Source organism: Harpia harpyja, chromosome 23, assembly GCF_026419915.1.
Source record: "Harpia harpyja isolate bHarHar1 chromosome 23, bHarHar1 primary haplotype, whole genome shotgun sequence".
NCBI classification, from domain to species: domain Eukaryota; kingdom Metazoa; phylum Chordata; class Aves; order Accipitriformes; family Accipitridae; genus Harpia; species Harpia harpyja.
In genome coordinates, this window is record NC_068962.1 from 403,805 (window position 1) to 427,275 (window position 23,471).

A 23,471-nucleotide genomic window follows, 5' to 3' on the forward strand; every position below is an offset into this window, starting at 1 on the left:
ACATTGAAAAATGCACCCCTTTTTGCCTTTCATATTACCTACTCTTCCCCCATTTATCCTATTTCTCTCTCTCACTGATACACTACATATCACACACACCCCTTACTGTCAGCTTTGTTCTACTCTATTTGATGTTCAGGTGTCAGGTTCATTATCTTCTTAAGCACCATTCTTACATCTCGTCTTTTACTACTTGTGCTTCCCTCAATACGCTATTTGGTGACCATTCCTTCTTTAATTGCCTCAGCATTACAAGATCCTAATTTACCCTGTCTAGGTTGCAGTTCTGATGGCTGACTTAATTCTGGAGGCAGTAGCTGTGCCATTTGTTCTAAGCAGGTACTTTTTCTTTTCTTTTTTTGCACAGAAACAAGAGTTAAATTATTTTTACGAACTCCTGAAAACACTAGGTTAGCACTAGAAGAATGGAAGATTTTAAAAAAATCAGCGAGTTTCATATACCATGATTTCAGAACTTCTTACCTAAAAGGAGCTGGTCCATTTAGAAACCTCGCCTCTTTCACATTTTTACAAAGCAAGATGACAGGCTACAATTATAGTCTGCCTTCAATTACATTTATATGTCAATTTCTGTTAACTTTTACAATGTAGAGGTGTTTTGGAGCACCTTGCATAATAAAAACCAAGTAAGCTGACATTGCGAGTACATTAACATCAACATGTTCACAGCCTTATATGATGTTATTAATTTGACACTGTAGTTGATGGCTAAGCATCTTAGCACTTAACAAAAAGTCAGCATAAAATGTCTGGGGTGGCGAGGGGGAAGAGTTATGTCGCATGAACTGGTCTGGCAAACTTCCATACTTTTTTTTATGTTAAACGTAAAGTGGCCTTATTGTTTGAATTTGTTATGACATAAGCTCTAAATTGTCTTGTCACTTCAAAATTCTTTGATTTTTGTGATGTTCCTCACGCCACCACTATGTGTACATCATTTCTATAAAGAACGCAAGAAAGCATACTGCATTCAACACTAGCTATTTTTTTCCTTGCTAGAACATAATTACTTAGTTTCTGGGGAAATAACATAGATAAGTATCATGTGATGTTTCTTTGTTTGAACATTCTACAAAGTCCAGTACTATTGTCCTCCTGTTTCTGCACTTTTCTGTTTCTAAGTGAATTTCTGGCTTCATAGAGGCATTAGATATTTTCATACTTAACATTTATTTGAAGAATGTCTAAATGGAACAGAAGAGTGGAAAAGTGGTTTACTAACAACTAATGAATCAGTTTGCCAGCAGGAGGATTTACTTTGGGGTTTTTTCATGATTAATTGGTTGCTTGCTTCTTTCTGAGTAGGGAAATAGAATTTTACAACTCAAAAGCAACATTAGTATTTGCTGCTCCCCCCACCCTTTCCCTTTGTGGAGTCAAAACAGCTTCCCTACGGACAACTACAAGAGACTTACTACTAAATGTTGAGGAACTTATTTTTAAATTTGACTCTAGTATGCAGTTCAACATACAAACATTCACCTGTAGTTCAGTAAGCACGGTTTTATGCCTCTTGTTACATTCTACTTTCTCTATTCGGGTTTTCAAGTCCGCCAGAGTCTTGTCAAATACAGCACACTGTAAAGCAGTAAGTTTTTCTTCTAACAGTCTCTGGATAATCTGCAAAATTATTATTAAAAAAAAGAAAAATAACAATGCAATCCCAGAATTTGGGAGACCATCTATAAAAATATACTCAATTCTTAACAAGTATCCTGCTACAAACAGAACAATGACAACAGTTGTGCCTCGTCAATCAAATAAATCTATAATCACCAGTAAGCATGTGGTTGCACAGCTAAGAAAAATTTCTACATCTGTTTTGGCAAATACAAATGGTCCCTCTTTGCCATTAATTCAAGAAATTAATTTCATTGCAGTATGATGTGTATAAAAGCTTATTACATACAAAAAGAACCTTAACTGCAGAAGATATTTTCATAAAGTTCTGTGTTTACACAAATTAATTTTTCCTTCTACTTTTCTGTTCTTGAGAGGAATAATGGCATTCAAAGAACAGAAACTAAAGCCATTCAACAAAACTTTATTTCTGAGATGCGTTTTCCCCCTAGCAGAAATGCCCCACATTGCTTTTCTTGCAGAAGCTAAAAATGCAAAGAGACTCATTTCCACAAAGTTTACTTGATACCTTATTATTTATTACAAATTTTTTCTCCCTCCTATACCTATTGCAGTGCAAAAAAATTTGCCTTAGGAAACAAAAATAAACAAGCAACAAATGTCGTTCAGTTTTCTGCATCCTACATCAACGAAGTTACAACATGCACTAGCTAACTAACTAATGAAGTAGGGCACAATCTTTTTTTCTTCAAGACCAGAGGTTTCTTTACATGCCAATGGTGCAATCAGGCAATCAACAACTCTATAACAATCTGCAAAACACTATGTTGATTGCACTCTTGTTTGGAGACAGGCTTTCTTTAAAGCTAGGCACACAAAGTGCACCACATATAAACCTTTATACCTCCTTTGCTAAGATTCTCCATCTATAGTCACATAAGACCTAAGAGTTTAAATATTTAGCACATTTCAAATTTAACTCTGGCAGCATAGTTTTCGAATGGTATTTGGTCTCTTCTTAAAAGCAAGGCTATATGGAACTTTATATGAATTAAACCACCTTTGTTATTTGAATTACGTCCCATTTTCAACCACAAAAAAGAGAGTGTTTGGGGGGCAGGGAGTATGTGGGAAAAGATAGCCAATTCAAAGATGGTAAGACAAGTGACAGGTGTGTGTTTGCCATCTTCGCTCCACACTTCCATCCTACCTTTTGTAATTTTTGGTCAACATCCTTTCTGGCTGTAATTTTTACTTGAAGTTCTGCTTCATAATCTTCTCCCATGTACCGACGACGTTTAGAATGAACACTGTCCATGTCCTCAGATTTGGAACGCTTTCTCCTTGATGCTTCACCTGGAACAATTAGATACAACTGCTCGTGAGGAACCTTTGAAAAAACTGGTATCTGCAGAATGCCATGATTATTATGAAGTTTCATTTGCCGCCAGTTTAAACTTTTTCATCCTAAACCAGTAAGAAAGCCTTTGGAAAAACAGGATGTTTGATGACATCAAAGCAGAACAACAGTCCCTTTTGTCTCTGTACACTGCTGCCCTGTTAGCGAGTTCTGCTTTGTAAGACACCAAACCATGGCCCCAAATGCAAAATGGCTCTAGTACCACCATTCCCTTCTCCAGAACTTGCCTCCAAGTTCTTCCTGCTCCCATCAGCACCCTCCTATAATGAAGTATGGCTTCTGAGAAGCATAACAAAACTCTCTTCTGAAAAAGGAATCCTTTTCTCAGGATTCCAGCCAAATAAAACCACACCTATTCTGCCTGTGTCAGCAACGAACTTTTTTTCTACCTGCCATGAAGTTTTAATCTGTACCTCCAATCCCTGACTGAAAAAAGATTCCAACCTTTTTCTTACTTCTTGGGTAAGAAGGAAAGTAAAAATATAACAAAAGAACAGGCTCAAAACAGAACTATATTATAAAAATCATTTTCATCACAGCGATGAAACACAAAAGAACCAAAAGAGACCTCATTCACTCATCCAGCTCCTGGCACTGTATCCTCTAGAGATCCACATATAAAAAAAACAAGCCTAGGTAAATTATCAGGAAGGGAAGCTACAGAGCATACTGTGTGTACCTGAACACCATCAAAACACCATAGGCCATAGCCCCCAACCCCTCCACCCCAAACCCGAGGATGTACAGGAATTAGATCAATGAAGATTCACTGGAGACTGAAACAGCATAACAAAGTTACTTTCCACTGCCATTTTTTTCTTTTACTTGTACTACATACACTCTGAGTCGTATTTCTAACTTCACAAATTTCTTATAGTCTGATTTTTTGATGGTTAGATTTCTGATGCTTTCAGTCTGATCTGATTTTCTGATGGTTTGTGATTTTTTTTTGAGAGTTGCACTAATTGCACCATAGTACTAAAAATTATTAAAAGGTAGTATTTTAAAATCTGCATGACAGCCTAGGTTATTTTTAAAAGTTTGTGAAAGCGTAGGTCCTCAGATTTTAGGTAAGTTTTATAGGGCCACAGGGATCTTCATAAAAATTTGAAGAATGCTGAATATTTGCAAGCCATATAAATGTTTAAGGTATGAGTTCATCATTTTTTTTTCCAGAATGCCTGTAAACAGCAGAAAATGAAGAAAAAAAAAAAAACCCAAAAGACAACCAACCAACCAATCAGAGCTACATCTCCAACTTTCTTCCATCCATCAGAAAAACTTGTAGAAATAAAACTGAAAAAACCCCATGTAGAGTTAGAACACTACTCCCAGACTAGTGAAGACAAGGTTATTATGATCTTCAATACGTCTCCTTCCTACTCCTAGTCAGTCTCTTTAGAAAAAGCTTAACCACTGAATAGTACGAGTAGTTTGTAACATGCAAGAGCTACTTACATATTTAACAGAACATGTTTAATGTTCAGGTACTTTGTTCTGAAGTAGATGCTACACCTAACTTTACTGCAGTTAGATTCTCTTTGAAGAGCTTCAGGGTGCTTGCTACTAGTGAAAAGGATCTATCTAAAGGAGGCTGTGACTTCTAGGAAACTAGCAGCTTCTAATGAGCTGCATCAGCTATTCTTGATCAAAGGGTGCTTTGTGCTTCTGTTCCAGCTGATTCCTTATGGAGGCTCAAACACCCGTTCAGCAGGTACTAGGTAGAGGTCTACATTACTGCTGGGCCTAGAGCACAGCTCCCAGAAAGCAGCGAACACACACAGGACTTTGCACAGTGGGGTGCACAGAAGGGGGATGGTCCCTGCACTCAGTAATGGTGGTGATGTGCCACATGGTGTGGTCTGCAGCAGCCACTGGAACAACTTTCCCAGTAGTGTCAGACCCTCCACCCAGAGTGAGCTATTTTGGGGGAAGATATGGCTTTGCAAGCCTTGGGCTGCAGGGATTATCTAGGGCCTCCCATTCCGGCTAAGGCTGTGGCAGATGGAGATGAGCTTCTTGGCTACAGAAAATGCAAACTAGTGGGAGACCTGTGTTACTAGGTTAAAGGAGCTATGGGAGGAGGTCAGGGATGGCACAACATCAGAAATTATGAGAAACAGATTGGCTGGATATATGCCAAGATCCTGCAGCCTCAAGAACCGCAACCCCCAGCTGTACCAAAGGAGGTACAGTTACAGCCTGAGCTTATGCAGATGGGAAATGGAGACTCCCATGATGACAAAGGCTGGAAGCACCAGGACAGCAGCTCCCACTCTGCCTGCAGACGTACAGGACAATGACAGATTTGGTTCAGTGCCCTCATAGCAGATATGGGGTGGGCAGCTCTGCCCAGTGAAATGTCTGAACTGGCTAAGCCTGGGCCATGTAGTAGCACCACATATTAGTAGCAAGTGACTCCCTGTCTGCAGCGGATGGAGGCCCCCATCTGCTAGGGACAGGTGACCTATGAGAAAGATAAAGGCACTATGTGGGTGGGAATGGGCTTAGGAAAGCCAAAGCTCACTCTAAGCTGAATCTGGGGACAGGCATGAAAGGTACAAGTATACCAGCATACCAGCAGCAAAAGGAAAACTAGGGAAAATATGTCCCCTCTGCTGAATGAGGCAACAGAGCAAGTGACAAAGGACACAAACGACCCAGGCACTCAATGCCGCCTTTGCCTCAGACTTTAATGAGAAGACTTCCCTTCAGCAATGCCAGCTCCCTGAGACCAGTGGGACAGTCTGGAGTAAAGTCAGACTTGCTCTCAGTGGAGGAGTGCTGAGTTAACATTTAAGCAAACTAGAAGTATGCAAGCCCATCCAAGCCAGGAGGATGCACGCACGAGTGCCAAGGGAGCTGGCTGAGGCGACTGCAAGGGCACACTCAACCTCTGAAAGGTTGTGGCAATAGCAGAAGGTTCCTGAGGACAGGAGTGACATTCGCTTTCTTCTAATCCTCAGGAAGGGCAAGAAGGACCCAGGGAATTACAGGATGGTCAGCCTCACCTCAATCCCTGGGAATGTGATGGAGCAAGTAATTCTAGAAATCATCTCTAAACATATTTAGAAGGTGATGGGGAATAGTCAGAATGGATTTATCAAGGGGAAATCATGCTTCATCAGCCTGATAGCCTTCTACGATGAGACGACTGGCTTAGTGGATGAGGGGAGAGCAGTGGAAGCTGTTTATCTTGTCTTTAGTAATGCTTTTGACACCCAAACCACTCTCAGAGACAAACTGATGATGTGTGGCCTAGATAAATGGACTGGCTCAACTGTAGTTCTCCAAGACCTGTGATTAGCGGCACAAAGTCCATTTGGAGCTCGTCACTAGTAACGTACACCAGCGGATGATACTGGTACCAATGCTAACATCTTCATTAATGACCTAGATAATGGGATTGAGGGCATCGTCAGCAATTTGCAGATGATACAAAACTGGTTGCTACAATAGATGGGTTATGCTTCCATTCAGAGTCACCTTGACAAGCTGGAGAAATAGGCAAACAGGAACCTCATGAAGTTCAACACAAGGAAATGCAAAGTCCTACACTTGGGTAGGAATAAACCCGTGTACTAGTACAGGCTGGGAACTGACTGGCTGGAAAACAGCTTTGGAGAAAAGGCCCTGGTGGTCTTCACACACATCAAGTTTAATGTGAGCCAGCAACGTGCTCTGTTGGCAAAGAAGGCCGACAACATCCTTGGCTGCCTGAGGAAGAGTATTGCCAGCAGGTCAAGGGAGGCAATTATTCCCCTCTAATCAGCACTGTGAGACTGAACCTTGAGTCTTGTGTCCAGTTCTGGGCTTCTAAATACAAGAAAGATGTGAGCATACTGGAGAGACTTCATTGTAGGGCCACCAAGATGTTTTATGGACTGGAGCATCTGTCATGAGGAAATGACAGCTGGCATTGTTCAACTGGAGAAGGCAGTTAGGGGAGATTTTTTAATGTGTGTAAACTACCTGATGGGTAGAGAGCGAAAAAAGACAGAGCAAGACTCTTAGTGAGTACCAGTGAAAGGACGAGAGAAATGGATGCTAATTGAAATACAGGAAATTCCATTCAAACATATCAAAACATTTTTACTGTGAGGGTGGTCAAACACTGGAAGTGGAACACTGGAAGGTTGTGGAGACACTCAAAACCTGTCTGGACATGGTTCCGAGCAAACTGCTCTAGCTGACCTGGTTTTGAGCAGGTGGTTTGGACAAGATAATCTCCAAAGGTCCTTTCCAACTTCAACAGTTCTGTGTTTCTAACATGTACGAGCAGTAGAGCATAATAGTTTTAATATTACGTACTTCTCTCTGCATGCTTCTCCTCTTCTTTGTGGGCCTCTTCTTCTCCACCCTCTTCACCCTCCTTTCTTCTCTCCTCCTCCATCTCTTCTACAAACAGAACAAAAAACCCCAAGTGTTACTTACGCTGACCTACAAAAGTCTCATAAGAGTCCTATTGAATGCTTATGAAAAACCATGCTGGGGAAGGCAAGAGAAATAAGTGTGACACAGAGAGAAGGCAGAGATGAAAAAAATCAGAGGATAACTTCAGAACAAAAATTTGAACTACCGTACAACACCCGAAGATTGGCTTCTGGATTTGCTTAACTTTAAAATCAACTGAATGCCTCAAAGTTACCTCTGAAATTTTTAATGTAGTTAAAGTTCTCAATAAATTATTTTAGTGTATTTTTCACCTAGGGAAAAAATGTATAAAAATTTCAGTAACAAAATACTAATATATTTCTCTATCTATTTACAATTGGCAAATTCACCCATAATCTTTATAGTAGAAAAGGCCTAGATTCTTCTTTTCTTAACAAATATGAATTTTCATTTAAAGTTTCTTCCTGTTACAAAGTATCACAATTTAAGACTAGTTATTTAAACACATAACAGTTTAGGAAATTCTTAAAAAAAGAAAAATCTGAAATAACACCCCCAAATGCACAGAGGTTAAAATGAAAAATGTTAACACTTCCTGAAAACTTTTATTACATGTACCATGAACGTCCATTACGTGTTTTGTACAGGCTGTAGTTGCTATCTCCTGTGCTCCCTACATACAACATAAAACTATTACTTTTAAGATTCCATTAAAATTGATCCAGAATATAACAGAACAAGACAGCACTGTTATGCACATCTTGATCTGTACACTTCTCCAATTTCCTATTTTCATTTTGTTATTACAGCAGAGTTTACTAGCTTTTTTAGACAAAGTTCTAGCTGCAAAGATATGCCTGGTGTTCTCTTAACAATAAATTTAACTTCTATTATGAAAAACATTTGAATGATTTAAAATAAGTCACCTAATAAATCAGAAAAAGGAAGGAGTCAGAAAACCAAAACCTGAAATTATATTTTTCATTTTGTTAATTTATACAAGAAATAATATTCATACCACATAAATTCTTCAAACCCAATCTGATTTATTTTTAAGATAATAAAATGGCATAGTGCCTATGCCACCTGCTTTTAGGACTTATACATAGGCTTCATATATTTAATTGTTATCCGTAAAACAGGACTCATTTACCTAAGAATCTAAAGGAGAGTCATTAAGTTCACGAGTACTTTTCCCACAATTTACAGATTTTAATATTCAACTGAAAGATACAAATATTCCATGGAAAGATACACAGTCCTAAAATGTCTTTAAAATATGTTACAAGTTTCAAAGCTGAGCTTTCTGAGTTCTATGTAGAGAACAAAGTAATTTCAAGGACAAGTAAGTCCCTTCCTTACAGACTTCCATCACTCTGAACAAGTTTAGCTCGTTTAACTAAAAGTGGTTTAAACACGGTGCCCAGCTAAACCTCTCTAGTTAAGAAGGTTCAAACCATAATACAGGGATAATTTTACAACTGGCTAACAGCTTATTTTTCACTGATAAGCTGCGATCTCATTATCCTGATGCTAGACAGGCAGAAGCAATGAATGCAATCCTTTAAAAAAAATAGTAATTTGATATCACTAAGTTATCACTGTATTTATCACACAGTTGTCTCAAGTCATACTATTTGCTGTGGATCTGAACACAAAGGTGGTCGCCCATCACTAAACAGTTGATAATACCTTTAAATAATTTCTACAGCTGCAAGCATTTAGATCTGCTTAATGACTGACTGGATGCATATCTGGATGTCAGTTCTGCCAAAATATACATATAAATGGAAATAAAAATAATAAGTAAGCATAAGAGTAATCGGAACTGTATTTGCAAGTTATTCTGGACTGCGCTGTCATACTCTTACTGTTCCATAATCCTGTAACCACAACATTCTCCTTACAGATTGGCTAGAACTGATGTGCACAGACAGCAGTCACAAGAAAGTACAAAAGCACAGCCTTTCTAAGTAGTGAATCCTTGATCAAGCTCTACCTAGAAGCTATGATGAAGCAGAAATACAGGATTCAACTATTTTTCTTTAGGAAGAAATCACAGATTCATGTATTTTCAAAGGACTCATCATGACCCAGACAAGCTGGAGAAATGGGATGACAAATGCTTTACGATATTCAACAAGGACAAATACAAAAGTTGTGCACCTGGGAAGGCAGAACCCTTGCAATGACACAGGCTAGGGCCCGCATGACTTGGGAGCAGCTCTGCTTTCAGGACTCACACAGACAGCAAGCGAAGCATGAGCCAACAGCGTGCCCTGGCAGCAAAGGAGGTCCACAGCATCCTGAGCTGCATTTACAGGAACAGAGCTACCGTATCATAAGAAGTGGTTAGTACCCTTTACCTGGCACTCATTATGCCATCTCTTGGTAAGAAGCAAGGGACTGCTAAAGGGCTGGGGAACATGACCTGTAAGAGAGGCTGAGGGAGCTGGGCTTGTTCAGTATGGAGAAGACAAATCTTAATGAGGACTTAAAAAACAGCTTTTCAATACCTGTAAGGTGGCTTTTGAGAAGATAGAGCCAGACTCATTGTAAAGGTACATAGCAAAGAATAAGAGACAACACGTGTAAGCAGAAACAAGAGATTCCAACTGATAGAAAGAAAAACATTTCCAACATGAAGAGAGTCATAGAGTCATAGAATCATTTAGGTTGGAAAAGACCTTTAAAATCATCGAGTCCAACTGTCAACTATGCCTACTAAACCATGTCCTGAAGTGCCTTGTCTACGTGCTTTTTGAACACCTCCAGGGATGGTGAGTCCACTACTACCCTGGGCAGCCTGTTCCAATGCCTGACAACCCTTTCAGTAAGGAAATTTTTCCTAATATCCAATCTAAACCTCCTCTGCTGCAACTTGAGGCCATTTCCTCTCGTCCTATCTCCAGCCACCTGACAGAAGAGACCAGCACCCACCTCACTACAACCTCCTTTCAGGTAGTTGTAGAGAGCGATAAGGTCTCCCCTCAGCCTCCTTTTCTCCAGACTAAACCACCCCAGCTCCCTCAGCCGCTCCTCATAAGACTTATGCTCCAGGCCCCTCACCAACTTGGTTGCCCTTCTCCGGACATGTTCCAGCACCTCAACGTCTTTCCTGTAGCAAGGGGCCCAAAACTGAACACAGTACTCGAGGTGCGGCCTCGCCAGCACCGAATACAGGGGAACAATCACCTCCCTGCTCCTGCTGGCCACACTATTTCTGGTACAGGCCAGGATGCCGTTGGCCACGTTGGCCACCTGGGCACACTGCTGGCTCATATTCAGCCGGCTGTTGACCAGCACTTCTCCAGGTCTTTCTCTGCCGGGCAGCTTTCCAGCCACTCTTCCCCAAGCCTGTAGCGCTGCATGGGGATGCTGTGACCCAAGTGCAGGATCTGGCACTTGGCCTCGGTGAACTTCATACAATTGGCCTCGGCCCATCGATCCAGCCTGTCCAGATCCCTCTGTAGACCCTTCCTACCCTCGAGCAGATCAACCCTCCCTCCCAACTTGGTGTCATCTGCAAACTTATTGAGGGTGCACTCGATCCCCTCATCCAGATAATTAATAAAGATATTAAACAGAACTGGCCCCACTACTGAGCCCTGGGGAACACCACTTGTGACCCCAGTCATTGGAACAGGTTACCCAGAGAGGTCATCCAGTCTCCATCAGTGGAAGTTTTCAAGATCTAACTGGATAAAGTTCTGAGCTACCTTGTCTAATCTCACAGCTGACCCTACTTTGAGCAGGAGACTGGACTAGAGACCTCTTGAGGTCCCTCCCAACCCAAACTACTCTATTATTTGGTCACAACTCTCCTGCTTATTATAAAATAAAATAAAAAATTATCAAGTGATTCAAACACAAAGCACAATATTCTCTTCTTTAGTTAGTTATTACCACATTTTTAGTTGGAAAAAAAAAAATCCATAAAGAACTTAAAGATTACCACTGACAAGTCCAACATCCATTAATGGGTCCTCCAAAGCCTGTTGGACAGAAGTGTGCCTGATTTCTCATTTGCAAAATCCAGTGGATCAAAAACACAGCAGTTGTGTCTTTGCTACATTAAAGAAACCTCTTTCCACCACATATTCAGCTCCTGTTTGCAGATAGTATAGACCTTCTTAATCTTCTGTTGGATGAACAAAACTTAGGTTCTTTTAAGCCTTCCAGTAAAAAGTTTGTTTCCCAAATGCTGAAATATTTTTTTCAGCAACGCTCTGAAAGCCTTCCATTATCCCTTTTTGAAATAAAAACCAGAAATAGAAATATTATTGCAGAAAAGTGGTTTCATCAGTGCCATTTAAGTGTAACTTATTTTCCTATTTGTGAATTCAAGAATTTTGACAGCTAGTTCTATTGCAACACAGGAACAAAAGTTCATGTTTAGTTGTTTATCTGCCATTCCATGCTCTGAAGTTCTCCTCAAACATTACTTTCTAGAAGGCAAGCTGTATCCTTTTAAATGTTAACTGCACTCTTTATTCTTAAAAGGTTGTACTTGGGTGTGCTGCTTGACTTCAGTCTCCCTTAACAAAGATCAGTAACAAGTAAGTTCTCTTTCAAACTATCTCTGGACGGCATGAAAAGCCATTGCTGTAGAGAAGCCTAGAATCAAGGTGTCTAGAATGCACTCAAAGTGCTAGCAATTCTGAGAAAGACAGACTTCAGATTTGCTTTGGTAGACATACTCACCCGGTCAAACTTGAGACTGTCCAGATTAGGTAAGAGAAAGAACATAGCAACAGCTGCACTAGGTAAAACCAACAGTTCACCTAATCCAGGATCCTATCTACTACACTTCCATGTCAACAGTAGATGATCAAGTAGGGAAGAATGTAAGGAGGAGAAAAAGAACATAGTCACACAGTCCCAGAAAACTTCCTCAGCTTTCTGAAAAATTGCTGGTAGAAGACCTCCAGAGCCTTAGGGTTTCTGTGCTTGATAGCCCTCAAAAAAATCCCTCTTCCACAGAAGACGAATGTAGGTAAACTTCTAGCAGTCAGTGTTGCTAGCAAGAAGCTCCATGGTTCTTCACATGGAGAACCATCTCTTCTTCCATGCCTTGATCCTCCCTCTCACTTTCTTCCCTTCCTCCATTTGATACATGAGGTTCTTCTACAGGAAAAGACAGCAAATATCCATTCTCCATGCCACTTACCATTTACAGATCTTCGTCACATCTCTCCTCCATCTCTTTTTTTCAGGCCGGAAGATCCTTCTCTAAAATACAGTCCATTCTTGCCTAAAACTTCTCTCTCTGGTCTGATACGAGTCAGAAAGCGAAGAAGCTGTAGGAGACGAGCTGACTGTGTAGAATGGACAAAGAGGGAATAAACTACAACCTTGCAGAGATAAAAACCCAAGGCCCACAGTGCAAGGGAATAGGGATAGCTAGAGGCTATATTCAAAATAGTAACAAATGGAGATTTTCAAAATGGAGGAGGTAAGAAGCCTGTGACTTCCAGCAACAGAATAAAGACTCCCTCTCTACCTGCAAACCTGCAGTTACTGAACAGGGTGAAGAGAAGGGTGAAGGTCACAAGGGCCCAAGGCGGTGTTATCACCAATCCTCCCAATGAACTAGGACCAAAAAAAGCTCTAGTAAGAGTGCATGCATCCAGAAGATCAGCTGGCTGAATGACAGGTGTGGCAGACAAGGTCTTCACACCTTTCGCTGCAGTAATCTCTGATGACCAAGAAATTACTGAGCAGGGACTGAATTCATCTGACAAAGTTGAACAAGAGTTCTGCAAGCAGCCTTGCTAACCTAATGAGGAAGAACTGAAACTAGGCATGGTAGGAAATGGTTCTCATAACCCGAAGATGAAGTATGGGAGGCAGCGAGGAAACATCTGGGGGCCCACAAGACAGGGAAGGTGCTTGCTTGTCCTTTGTGAAAGCATCATGACTCCGGGTTCATCATCATCTCAAGTATCTGTAAACAAATGCAGCACAAGAAACAAGAGGAGTTACTAGTCCCTACACAACTGCAAATGTACGATTTCATTTGGATTAGAGAGACATGGTGGGATAGCTGAAATGACTAGTGTTGCAACAGATGAACATAGTCTGTTCAGGAAAGACAGTCTGGAAAGGCTAGTGAGTGGTTGTACTTTACGCAGAGGAGTGCCCAGAGCTTTGCCATGGGATGGGTGATTGAGCACTTGTGGCCAAGGAGAAGGCGGCAAAGCAACACGGGCAGTGTTGTGCTAGGCACTCACTACAGACTACTTGATCAAGGAGAGAAAGTCAGTAGAGCCATCTCACACAATCACAGGCCTTAGGACTGACTCATGGGTGTACTTTAACTGGAAGGGCTATACGATTGGGCACAATCCAGGTGGTTTCTGGAGTGTGCTGAAGATAATTTCTTGACACAGGCAATTGATGAGTCAGCTAGGGGAGAGACTCTGTTGGGTTTGTTATTCACAAACAAGGAAGAATTGGTCTGGGACATGAAGGTCAAGAGTAGGTTCACCTGCAGCAACCATGAGACTGTGGAATTAAAAATCCTGCAAGAAGTTAGCAGGATCAATACTATTACAGTCCTTGCCCTCAGGACAGCAGATTTCACCTTATTCAGAACCTACTTAGTCATATCCCAAAGGGAGCTGCCCTAGAAAGCAAAAGGACCCAGGAAAGCTGGTTGTTCTTCAAGGACAGCTTCCTCAAAGCATGAGAACAGTTCATATCAACGTGCAGGATGCAGAGCCAGCATGGAAGAAAACCAGCATGGGTGAACAGGGAACTCCTGACAGAACTCCAGTGTAAAAAAGAATTACACAGGAGGAGGAAGTAAGACGAATACACGGACATTGTCCAGTTGTGCAGGAAGGGAGTAAGAAAAGCCAAAGCTCAACTGGAATTGAAGCCAGTGAGGGATGTGAAGGCCAAGAAGGGCTTCTGTAACTACAATGGCAGCAAAGAGAAGGCTAAGGAAAATTGTGGGGCCACTGCTCATTGGGGCAGGCAACCTAATGACTGGGGACATGGAAAATGCTGAGGTACTCAACTTTTCTGTCTCTGTTTTTCACTAACAAGTTTCCCTCCTAAGTTCCTGAGAGCAGATGGAGAGACGCTGGCAGAGTCTGCAGAAGTGAAGTCCTATCCACGGTCAAGGAGACAGAGCTAGGGAACACTTAAGCCAGGTGGATATAGAGAAGTCCACAGGAACAGATGAGATGTACCCAAGAGTGCTGAGGGAGGTAGGCTGCTGGCATTGTGAGGCCCCTCTACCATCTTCATGGCAACCACGGGAAGTTCCTGATGACTTGAAAAAGGGAAATGTCGCAGCCATCTTCCAGACAGCCAAGGAGGATGATTCAGGGAAACTACAGGCTGGTTGGCCTCACTTGACATCTAGGGAAGGTTATGGAAAAAAATCCTCATAGGAAGCCATTGCCAGGCACACAAAGAAGAGGGAGGTGACTGGGAGTAGTCAGCTTGGATTTAGTAAGGGCAAATCATGCCTGGCAGACCTGGCAGCTTTTTACGATGGGCTCACAGAATTGGCATCAGTGGTATATAGTCCAGCTGGTGGCTTAGCACTAGAGGCAGTCCTCAGGGATCCACACTGGGCTGGTGCAGTTTATCGTATTTACTAATGACCTGGATCTGTGGGCAAAAGATCACACTTGGCAAGTTCACAGATACAAACTGGGGGGAGTGGTAAATATTGTGGGGCATAGCTGCTATTCAGAGGCACACTGGCAGGCTGGAAAAATAGGTTAACACAAAATGGAGCAAGTGCAAATGCAAAGTCCCACATCACAGAATAACCCTATGCAGGACAGGCTGGGGGTTGACTGGCTAGAACGTAACTTTGTAGAACAGGGCCTAGATTCCTGGTGGAAAATAATTTGAACGTTAGCAGCAGTGTGAAGCAAGTTCAATAGCATTTCAGGCCGTATTAACAAGAAATGTGTCCAGCCCAGTAAGAGAAGTGATCCTCCTTTGTTCAGCACTTGAGAAACCCCCACCTGGATCATTACGTCCAGCTTTTGGATCCCCAGTACTAGAAAGGCACTGATGAAACCACAGCAAGTCCAGCGGAAGGTCACCAGAAAGGCAAAGGGGATGAAGTACATGCTGTATATGAGCAGGAGATGACAGAACTGGCTTTGTTCAGCCTTAACAAGTGAAGGCTAATTGGAGATTGTATCACTGCCTTCCATTACATAATGGGAGGTGAGAGAAAAGATGGAGCCACTGCTCTTTAAGGTGCACAGCAACAGGACAGGAGGCAATGGACACAAGTTAGAACACAAAAGATTCCTATCAAGCAGAAAGTTTTTCCCTGTTGAGGCTATTTAAATATTAGGATACCCAAGAAGAAGTTGTGGTATATCCACCCTTGGAGATGCACAAAAGTAAAATACCAAGGTCCCTGAGCCATCTGATATAATTGGACCTGCTTTGAGTAAGAGGTTGGAATAAATACCACCAGAGGGTTTAATTAAAATTACTCTGCAATTCCATCATCTTCCCTGTTGCTTTTTCATGTACCTTTTCCAGTTCTGTGACATCTTCTTTGATATAGGGAGGGAGAAGGAAACAGGATTATAAAAAACATTTAAGAGCTTGGTGTCCCATAGTGAAGTTTTCCTCCGTTTCTTAATTTATTCCCAGCATTCTTTATCTGCTTTCTTCAACTGCTACTATATCAATGTTTTCAATATGCTTCCTGCTATAATCCTGGAAAATCATTCTTGAATGGTGAGTCAGTTGTATCTTCCTATCAAGTTATGAACATTTTCATACTCATCTGTACCACTTTGTAGTTAACCACAATGAGTTTCATCTGCCATTTGTATATTCCAGTGATTCAGCATTGTAAGACTCTTCTACAGCTCTTCACAGTATCTTCAGCAAACTGTCACCTCTCTAGTCACCCTTCATTTTAAGTAAATTATTAATTCTGTCACACAGCATGGTCTCTGGAACAGATCACTGTAGACTTACTTTCCATTCTTCAAATGATTATTTCCTCCATGAGGACTTTCCATCTTATCCAAAGACAGTTCAGTTTCCAGAAGTTCTTGGTAAGAAATCATTTGTGTTTGGACAACCAAAAGAATGCAAATAAATCAGTCACGTCTTCCTTGTCATGTGCTGTTTTGGGTTTGTGCGGCAGCGTTTTGGTAGCAGGGGAGGGGTGACTCCTGGGAGAAGCTGCTCAAAGCTTCCCCGGCTCCAAGTCAGACCTGCCTCTGGCCAAGGCCGAGGTCATCAGCGACGGCGGTAGCGCCTCTGGGAGAACAGATTTAAGAGGGGAAACCTGCAGCGGGGGAGGAGGTTGGAATGTGAGAGGAACCCCTGTGCAGATACCGAGGTCAGTGAAGAAGGAGGGGAGGAGGAACGCCGGAGGAGGGGATGCCCCCGCAGCCCGCGGTGAGGCGGCAGGCTGTCCCCCCCAGCCCATGGAGGGGAGCAGGGGAGCAGATGCCCACCTGCAGCCTGGGGAGAGAGCAGCCCACGCCAGAGCAGGGGGATGCCCCCCAGGATGGCTGGGACTCCATGGGAAAGCCCGCGCTGGAGCAGCCTGTGCCTGAAGATCAGTCCACAGAAAGGACCCATGCTGAAGAAGTTCATGGAGGACTGTCTCCCGTGGGAGGGACCCCACGGCGGAGCAGGGGACACGTGAGGAGTCCTCCTCCCCCTGAGGAGGAAGGAGCAGCAGAGACAAGGTGTGAGGAACCGACCCCAGCCCCCATTCCTCGTCCCCCTGCACCACTGCGGGGCAGGAGGTAGAGAAAACCGGGAGTAGATTGAGCCGGGAAGGAGGGAGCGGTGGGGGGAATGTGTTTTTAAGATTTGGTTTTACTTCTCGTTATCCTTGTTTTGATTTGATTTGTAGTAAATTAAATCAATTTTGTTTTTTTCCCCAAGTTGAGTCCATCTTTTGCCCGTGACCATAACTAGTGAGTGATCCCTCCCTGTCCTCGTCTTGACTCAGGAGCTTTTCTTTATATTTTCTCCTCCTCATGCCACCAGAGCCGGGAGGGGGGAGTTGTGAGTGAGCAGCTTCGTGATGCTTTGTTGCCAGCTGGGCTTAAACCACGACATGTGCTTGTTTACTTACCCAAAGATCTTCCATCACAAAAATCCTGAGTGCCAACATAGCCTTTGTATTTACTAATTCTACTTCAGAAAAAGATTCTATTAATCTGCCCATTTGAAGAAAGTCTTCTAGTACCATTCTTTACATCATTGTTTAGCCATGCTGGTTTTCATCTGGGCTTTTTGAAAACTGTACTTTTTCATTAAGCAGCTTGCACCTGTGCCTCCAATACAGCATCTTCAAATGATCTCCACACCACCTCCAAAGATTTAATTCTCACAGACTGTTTCCAAAAGTTAACCTTTATCTTCTAAGATAACTCTTGTCTTCTTATACAATTGTTTCCTGCCCCTGCAACCTCTCTGCTATTAGCTTTGTTACTGAAAAAATGAAATTGGCAAAAAGACTGCAAGATTTTTGTATTAATACCATGTTAAATTTAGTACCCAATAGGTCCCCAAAAGATTTGCTTGAAATATTTCACAGAAGGTACTATGCAGAAAAATTTAAATTCCCTTCTCTGCAACTTGATGGGCAAGCTTTATGAAGCTTAGAATGCAGAAATTAACAGATGACTGCTGGTTAAGGACAGAACATACTTCACAGTGGCCAGTTTTCATTTCATTAACAGTCTCAGTTACAGCCATGCAACTGTAAAAGTCATAAACTATTATAGCCAATAAATAAAACAACTAGTCAACAGAATTTGTCCCGTCACCAAAACTGAAAATCTGAAAAAAATATTGCTGGATACAATCATTTTAGACTTCTGCAAACTGTAGTCCAATATTTAATATTCACTTCTGCCTTTTTGCTCCAGAGCAAAAACTCCTCTGTGACCACAATGTGTTTTCTCATTGGGTAAGATGAAGAGAAGAAAAAAAAAAAAAAAAAAGCAACCCTGATATCTTAATTTCATTCATCTCAAATGAAAGAACCCTTAAACTGCAGCAAGAACAAGGATCATCAATTTATTTGTAATATACACTTTATAAAAGGGACTTGTAACACACTACAGCTTTGACACAAGTACACACAATGTTCTTTCTCCCTGCAGCTCCCATCTCCAAATAGTTTCTGGAAGACTTTAATTGCACAACAATGGTATCACTTTTGCAATCTCAGTGCAACACCTAACAACTAAATAGGATCCTTAGAAGAAACTATGGAATCTACCTTTTCTCTGTTTAACTGGCATAAATTTTAAAGGTAAATACCAGAAAAGAAGAGTCTGAAACATGGCTGAAGAGACATACTCTTATCTCCCTCTCTCTAGCTGTTTAGAGACTGAAGACTCAGAATGCCATCACACATTAGTGAAAGACACTGTTTCATCATTAGTGAAACAAGAGTTGAGAAACTATGGTTACTAACTTGCCAGACGCTGAAAGACACCTGAAGCTTGTTTAATCTATGGAATTCCTACTCAGTCAAGCATGTTTAAACACATTTGCATTACCATTGTCGTCATTTCATAAAAAGCTATGCAAGGTGGGGGGAAGAGAAAAAAGCCACCCCAAGATCATTTGAAACAACAGCTTTCTTAATTGCAGATAGAAGAGCAGTGTCAACTTATCTGTAATTTATTCATGTTTTATTTTCAGAAGTGCAATAGTATGACAATAAGTGCCCTATGTAAAAAATAAAAAAAAAATCCTTACAAAACTGTATGACAATAATAAGACTATAGAGGACATCCAATTCAGTTTAACATAAAAAAATCTTCTGCTAACTACAAGAAGAGACTGAAGTACCAGCTTACTGCAATCAATGCTTTCAAATGTTAATCAGTTGGCACAGTCACCAGATAAAAGGTCAATAAAACCCACTATGAGTTAAAAGTATAAAAGCTATATAGCATGAAAACCATATACGACTTGCGTTTTTCATGAAACCTTTCCAATACTGTCTTTTGGTGAAAAAAAGAAATTTGAAACAAATGGGACTTGTGGTATGCCTGGATTACCAGCATGTTTTTATTCTTACTATTTATTTGCACGTTAAAGAAAGTTGAGATCCTTTCTTCCCCTCAAGAACAGAAAATGAACACATTTCTCTTCTCACAAATCCTTCTATTTCATGTCTGGCAATTACTCATCTTCCCTTTTCTTCCACCCACCATACCACCCCAGTCTGCAAAAAGTATGAGAAAAAAAACCCAAACCAAACCAGATCTTGAAGATGACAGTTTTTTGGTGTTACCTTCATTTTTTTTCCAGGCCTCAAATTCCATCCTTGAGAACTGTAAGACTATGTAACACAGAATTGGTGGGTAAGACTGCCTTTTTGATTTAGAAGCGTCACAAGTGTGTCATTCTAAGAAATGAACAAAATCCCAGACTTGAATCAAGACTACCCATTTATAAAATTCTTACCTGGAAGACTTGACTTGTTTGGTAGTATTATTTCAGCACGTTCCTCCTTCTCATCACAAGCATCCTCTTCATCAGACAGTACTAAGAAAGCCTCTTTTGGCAGACTTTCACTGCTTTCCTGCTTGGATGGTGAACCCAAACAGTTGTCTATCTTCTCTTCTAAGTCTGGGACTGTGTCATCCACTGGAAGCAGAGAACTTTTAGAAAAACAGCTCAGTTCGTCTTCAGCAGGGGCTAGTTTTTCCAAAATTGGAATAATTTCATCTGTTTCCATACAGTCAGTATTGTCCAAGATACTTCCACTTGGCTCATCTATTGTCTTCTGAACAGTGGTTTCTGAAAGACCTGCAGGGATGCCTCGTTTGTCCTTTGGTTCCTGGTCAGCTTCCATACTGCTAGAGATGGCTTCTTCTCCAACAGCATCTTCAACGGTTCCTTCCTCAGTCCTTTTTGCCTCACCAGATGAATCGGAATTAATAGTTAAGTCATTTGCTTCTCCCTTCTCTTCAGAAGAGTCACTGATACCACAAATTGATTTACTTTCACCTTCTGATGGGATGTCACTCTCTCTTTGGTCCAAATGATCTTTTGTATTATTTTCTTCATGGAAGTTATCTTTATTGCTACCAAGCACTCCATTTTCAGCCTCACAAGCTAAAGCAGTATCAGTATCTTTATCTTGCGCAGGAGTAACATCCTCTGGAGACAGCGTTAGTTTGGGTTCTATGTCACTGACTATGTTCCCTGCCCTACTTTCAGGGCTTTTCGCTTCACTAATTTCATCAGAAGCGGTTCTTCCTTCTTCAGAGTTAACACACAAGTCCACTAGGCCATTAACTTCCCTCTTGTCCTCCATACTGTCTGTATTGCCTAAAGGGGAATTTAAATCAGAATCTCCATTCTCATGCTTTCCATTTAACAGTTTAACTTCAGTCGTCTTCAACAGCTCCTCTTTAACCCTATAGACAGCTTCAAGTTGTTGTCGATCACTTACTCTCATGGTTTTTCGTGCTTTAAAGACTTTTTTCTGAGGTTCATCTGTGCTATCCATCTTGACCCTTAAAAAAAAATTCAGGAAGAATTGTGAAGGTAACAATTTATCATCATATGACAGTGTTCCTAAGAAAGACTGTAGCATTTAGCACATTTTAAAAGCAAACCGGTGTAACTGCATCTACAAAAACAAAGAAACACCTGACAACACACTTAAATTTTGTTTGTCCTCAGAAAAAGCGAATACAAGTTTCTATGTATGCTGCACAAACACATGTATGTAAAGATCACCGAGATCACACTATAACATTATGTAGTAATATTCTGACCACACATTTTAGACCAGTCGTCTCATAGTGTTATTATAGCAAAGCTACATAATGAGGTTTTCTAGCTAGAAACAGATATTGTGTAAGAGCCAGCAGCCTCTCTTCTTATAAAAAGTAAGAAATATTCTTGGTCTACCAGTTTACATTTATCTTTCCAAAACTATGTAATTTCACGAGTTTCAAATGGAATTAACGACTGGGGTAAATGACAACATTTTTATATCACGTAACTTTTAAGAAAACTTCAATATATTGAAAAAATATCTGAATGTGTTATTAAGGAACTTTTTTTCTTCTGTAGAGATAAAATAGACATTCAGCCTCCATGTTTATACAATGGTTAACTGAACTTGGGTTTTTAGAGCACTTTCATTCAATTTGCTATAATATTTTACTAAGACCATTTGTGCTCATAAAAACTACAAGTCGTGTAGCTCCTTTTAGAAAAACATCCTTTTTCAAGGAAAACTGATGGGTTTGCCCTCCATATAATTTATTCATTCCATCCACCCATGCAAATATTAAGCAAAATAAGAACATTAATATATAAAAAATTTAAGAAAAAAATGTTCAAAAATTTACTTTATCAAATCAATAGATTTGATAGCAAGCATTACCTAGGAAGTTAAAATAATTTTGTTGAAATACAACAAAATCTTATTTCATTTGCTTCCATTAAACAAAACAAACAAAATCCAGAGTTTCTTGTTTTAGAACCCAGTTTTGAAGGATTAGATATCATATAACAATATTGTTCAGAAGCAGAAAGCAGTTAAGGAACTTGTTATATCCTAAATGAAACTCAGCAACTAAGATCTTGAATCAGCTGATGCTAACCAATTTAACTCTACTGAAGCTACTACACCATCAGAAATTACTCCTGTCTAGGATATGACTTTTCTTAAGTTTCTCAAAACATGCAAAAATTCACTTGGGTAACAGTACTTAAAAGATATTACAGCAAATAGAAAAAAAGAAAGAAAATAAATCAGGCAGTTATCTCTATACAAATTTTATTTTATTTTTTCCACAAGCACCAGATAAGCAAGTGTTTGTACCATTGATAAAGCAGAATTATTAGACGAAGAATGCCTTTTAAGTATTTAGTACAGTTCATTTTGCATCTTCCCCCAATCCACTTTCATTCACAGAGCTGAGAAATTCATTAATAAAGTGCATTTTGTCTTTTCAGGTGGGGTATACTTTTTTTTAATTATTTTTTTTGATAAAAAAAAGCAGGACTACTGCCAACCCTAGCTCAGATCAGCGATGGTTTTATACAACCAAGTCGTAAAATTCACAAAACAGAGACTCCACAGCCTGTAAGTAACAGTTTGGCTACACCCTTTTTGTAACTAACCTTGCCTACAAGTTTTATTTAGGCAGCCATAAGATCGCCCTTTAGCCTTCTCTTCAGCACATTAAAGTTGTAAAGCTCACTCAGCATCTCATCATAGTTCATGTGCTTTAGGCTTCTATAATTTTGTTAACCTTCTGCTGGATCCTTCCTAGTTTACTTGGAAGAGTTTGTTGATTAAGGAAATTATTTAACATTTATGCATTGCCAAACTACAATATTCTACGGTAAGATATGAATATATATTCTAAGCTACAATATGAATTCAACTATCAAGATAAACTCTAAACCTTACACTCGCGTCATACTGTACTTTACAATTATAAGGCTTCTTTTATGCTTAGTTAACGTGACCTGACAAAAATATAAGCAAAATAGAAAGCAATATGATTAAAAAAAAAGAAAAAAACCTGTTTTGCATTTCCTATTAACATTGAGATTCCTTTCCTCTTTATTTCATTTCTTTTCTGCATGACAACCTAGAATCCTTGTATTTGAGTAACTGATGATGCTTAAACAACACTTCGATTCACACCTCAGGAACAGATGAACAAATCTTCACAAAAGGTTGTATCAGCTATAGATTCTCAATAATAACCATTAAGACATGATTTTTGCCAGTCTGAACTAGATTTTCTGAACGGGATTGCCTATTACTGCATTGCCACTAGTGGGAGCAAAGTAACACCTACAGAAACACTGATCTGAAACATCAGTTTACTTGTTTTTAGAAAACGTTCTCATCACAAAACCATTTCCAGTCAGATGAAATATGAACTGCCAGTGAGCTCTTTATGTCTCTCCAGAGCTGCCTACATGCTAAATATGGTATCTTCATATTCCTCCAGAAGAGAATACATTTAACACAGTAATTCTAGTCCTGAAGTTAGAAGCATATCAAAACCTCTAGTATTTCAGAAGTGCACAT

At 40.4% G+C, this 23,471-nt stretch overlaps 1 protein-coding gene across 11 annotated transcripts in view; it reads right to left on the reverse strand.

Moving 5' to 3' along the window:
- The window catches only part of ATF7IP (activating transcription factor 7 interacting protein), a 115,116-nt gene that overhangs the window by 37,026 nt on the left and 54,619 nt on the right, over positions 1 to 23,471 (reverse strand). For all 11 annotated transcript variants that reach the window (XM_052774529.1, XM_052774528.1, XM_052774518.1 and 8 more), the window contains 4 exons: positions 19,865 to 20,922; positions 7,334 to 7,420; positions 2,813 to 2,958; positions 1,504 to 1,641 (listed from right to left, as the gene is read on the reverse strand). In XM_052774529.1, coding sequence (XP_052630489.1) covers positions 1,504 to 1,641; positions 2,813 to 2,958; positions 7,334 to 7,420; positions 19,865 to 20,922 — 1,429 coding nt within the window. The remainder of the gene's footprint in view (positions 1 to 1,503; positions 1,642 to 2,812; positions 2,959 to 7,333; positions 7,421 to 19,864; positions 20,923 to 23,471) is intronic.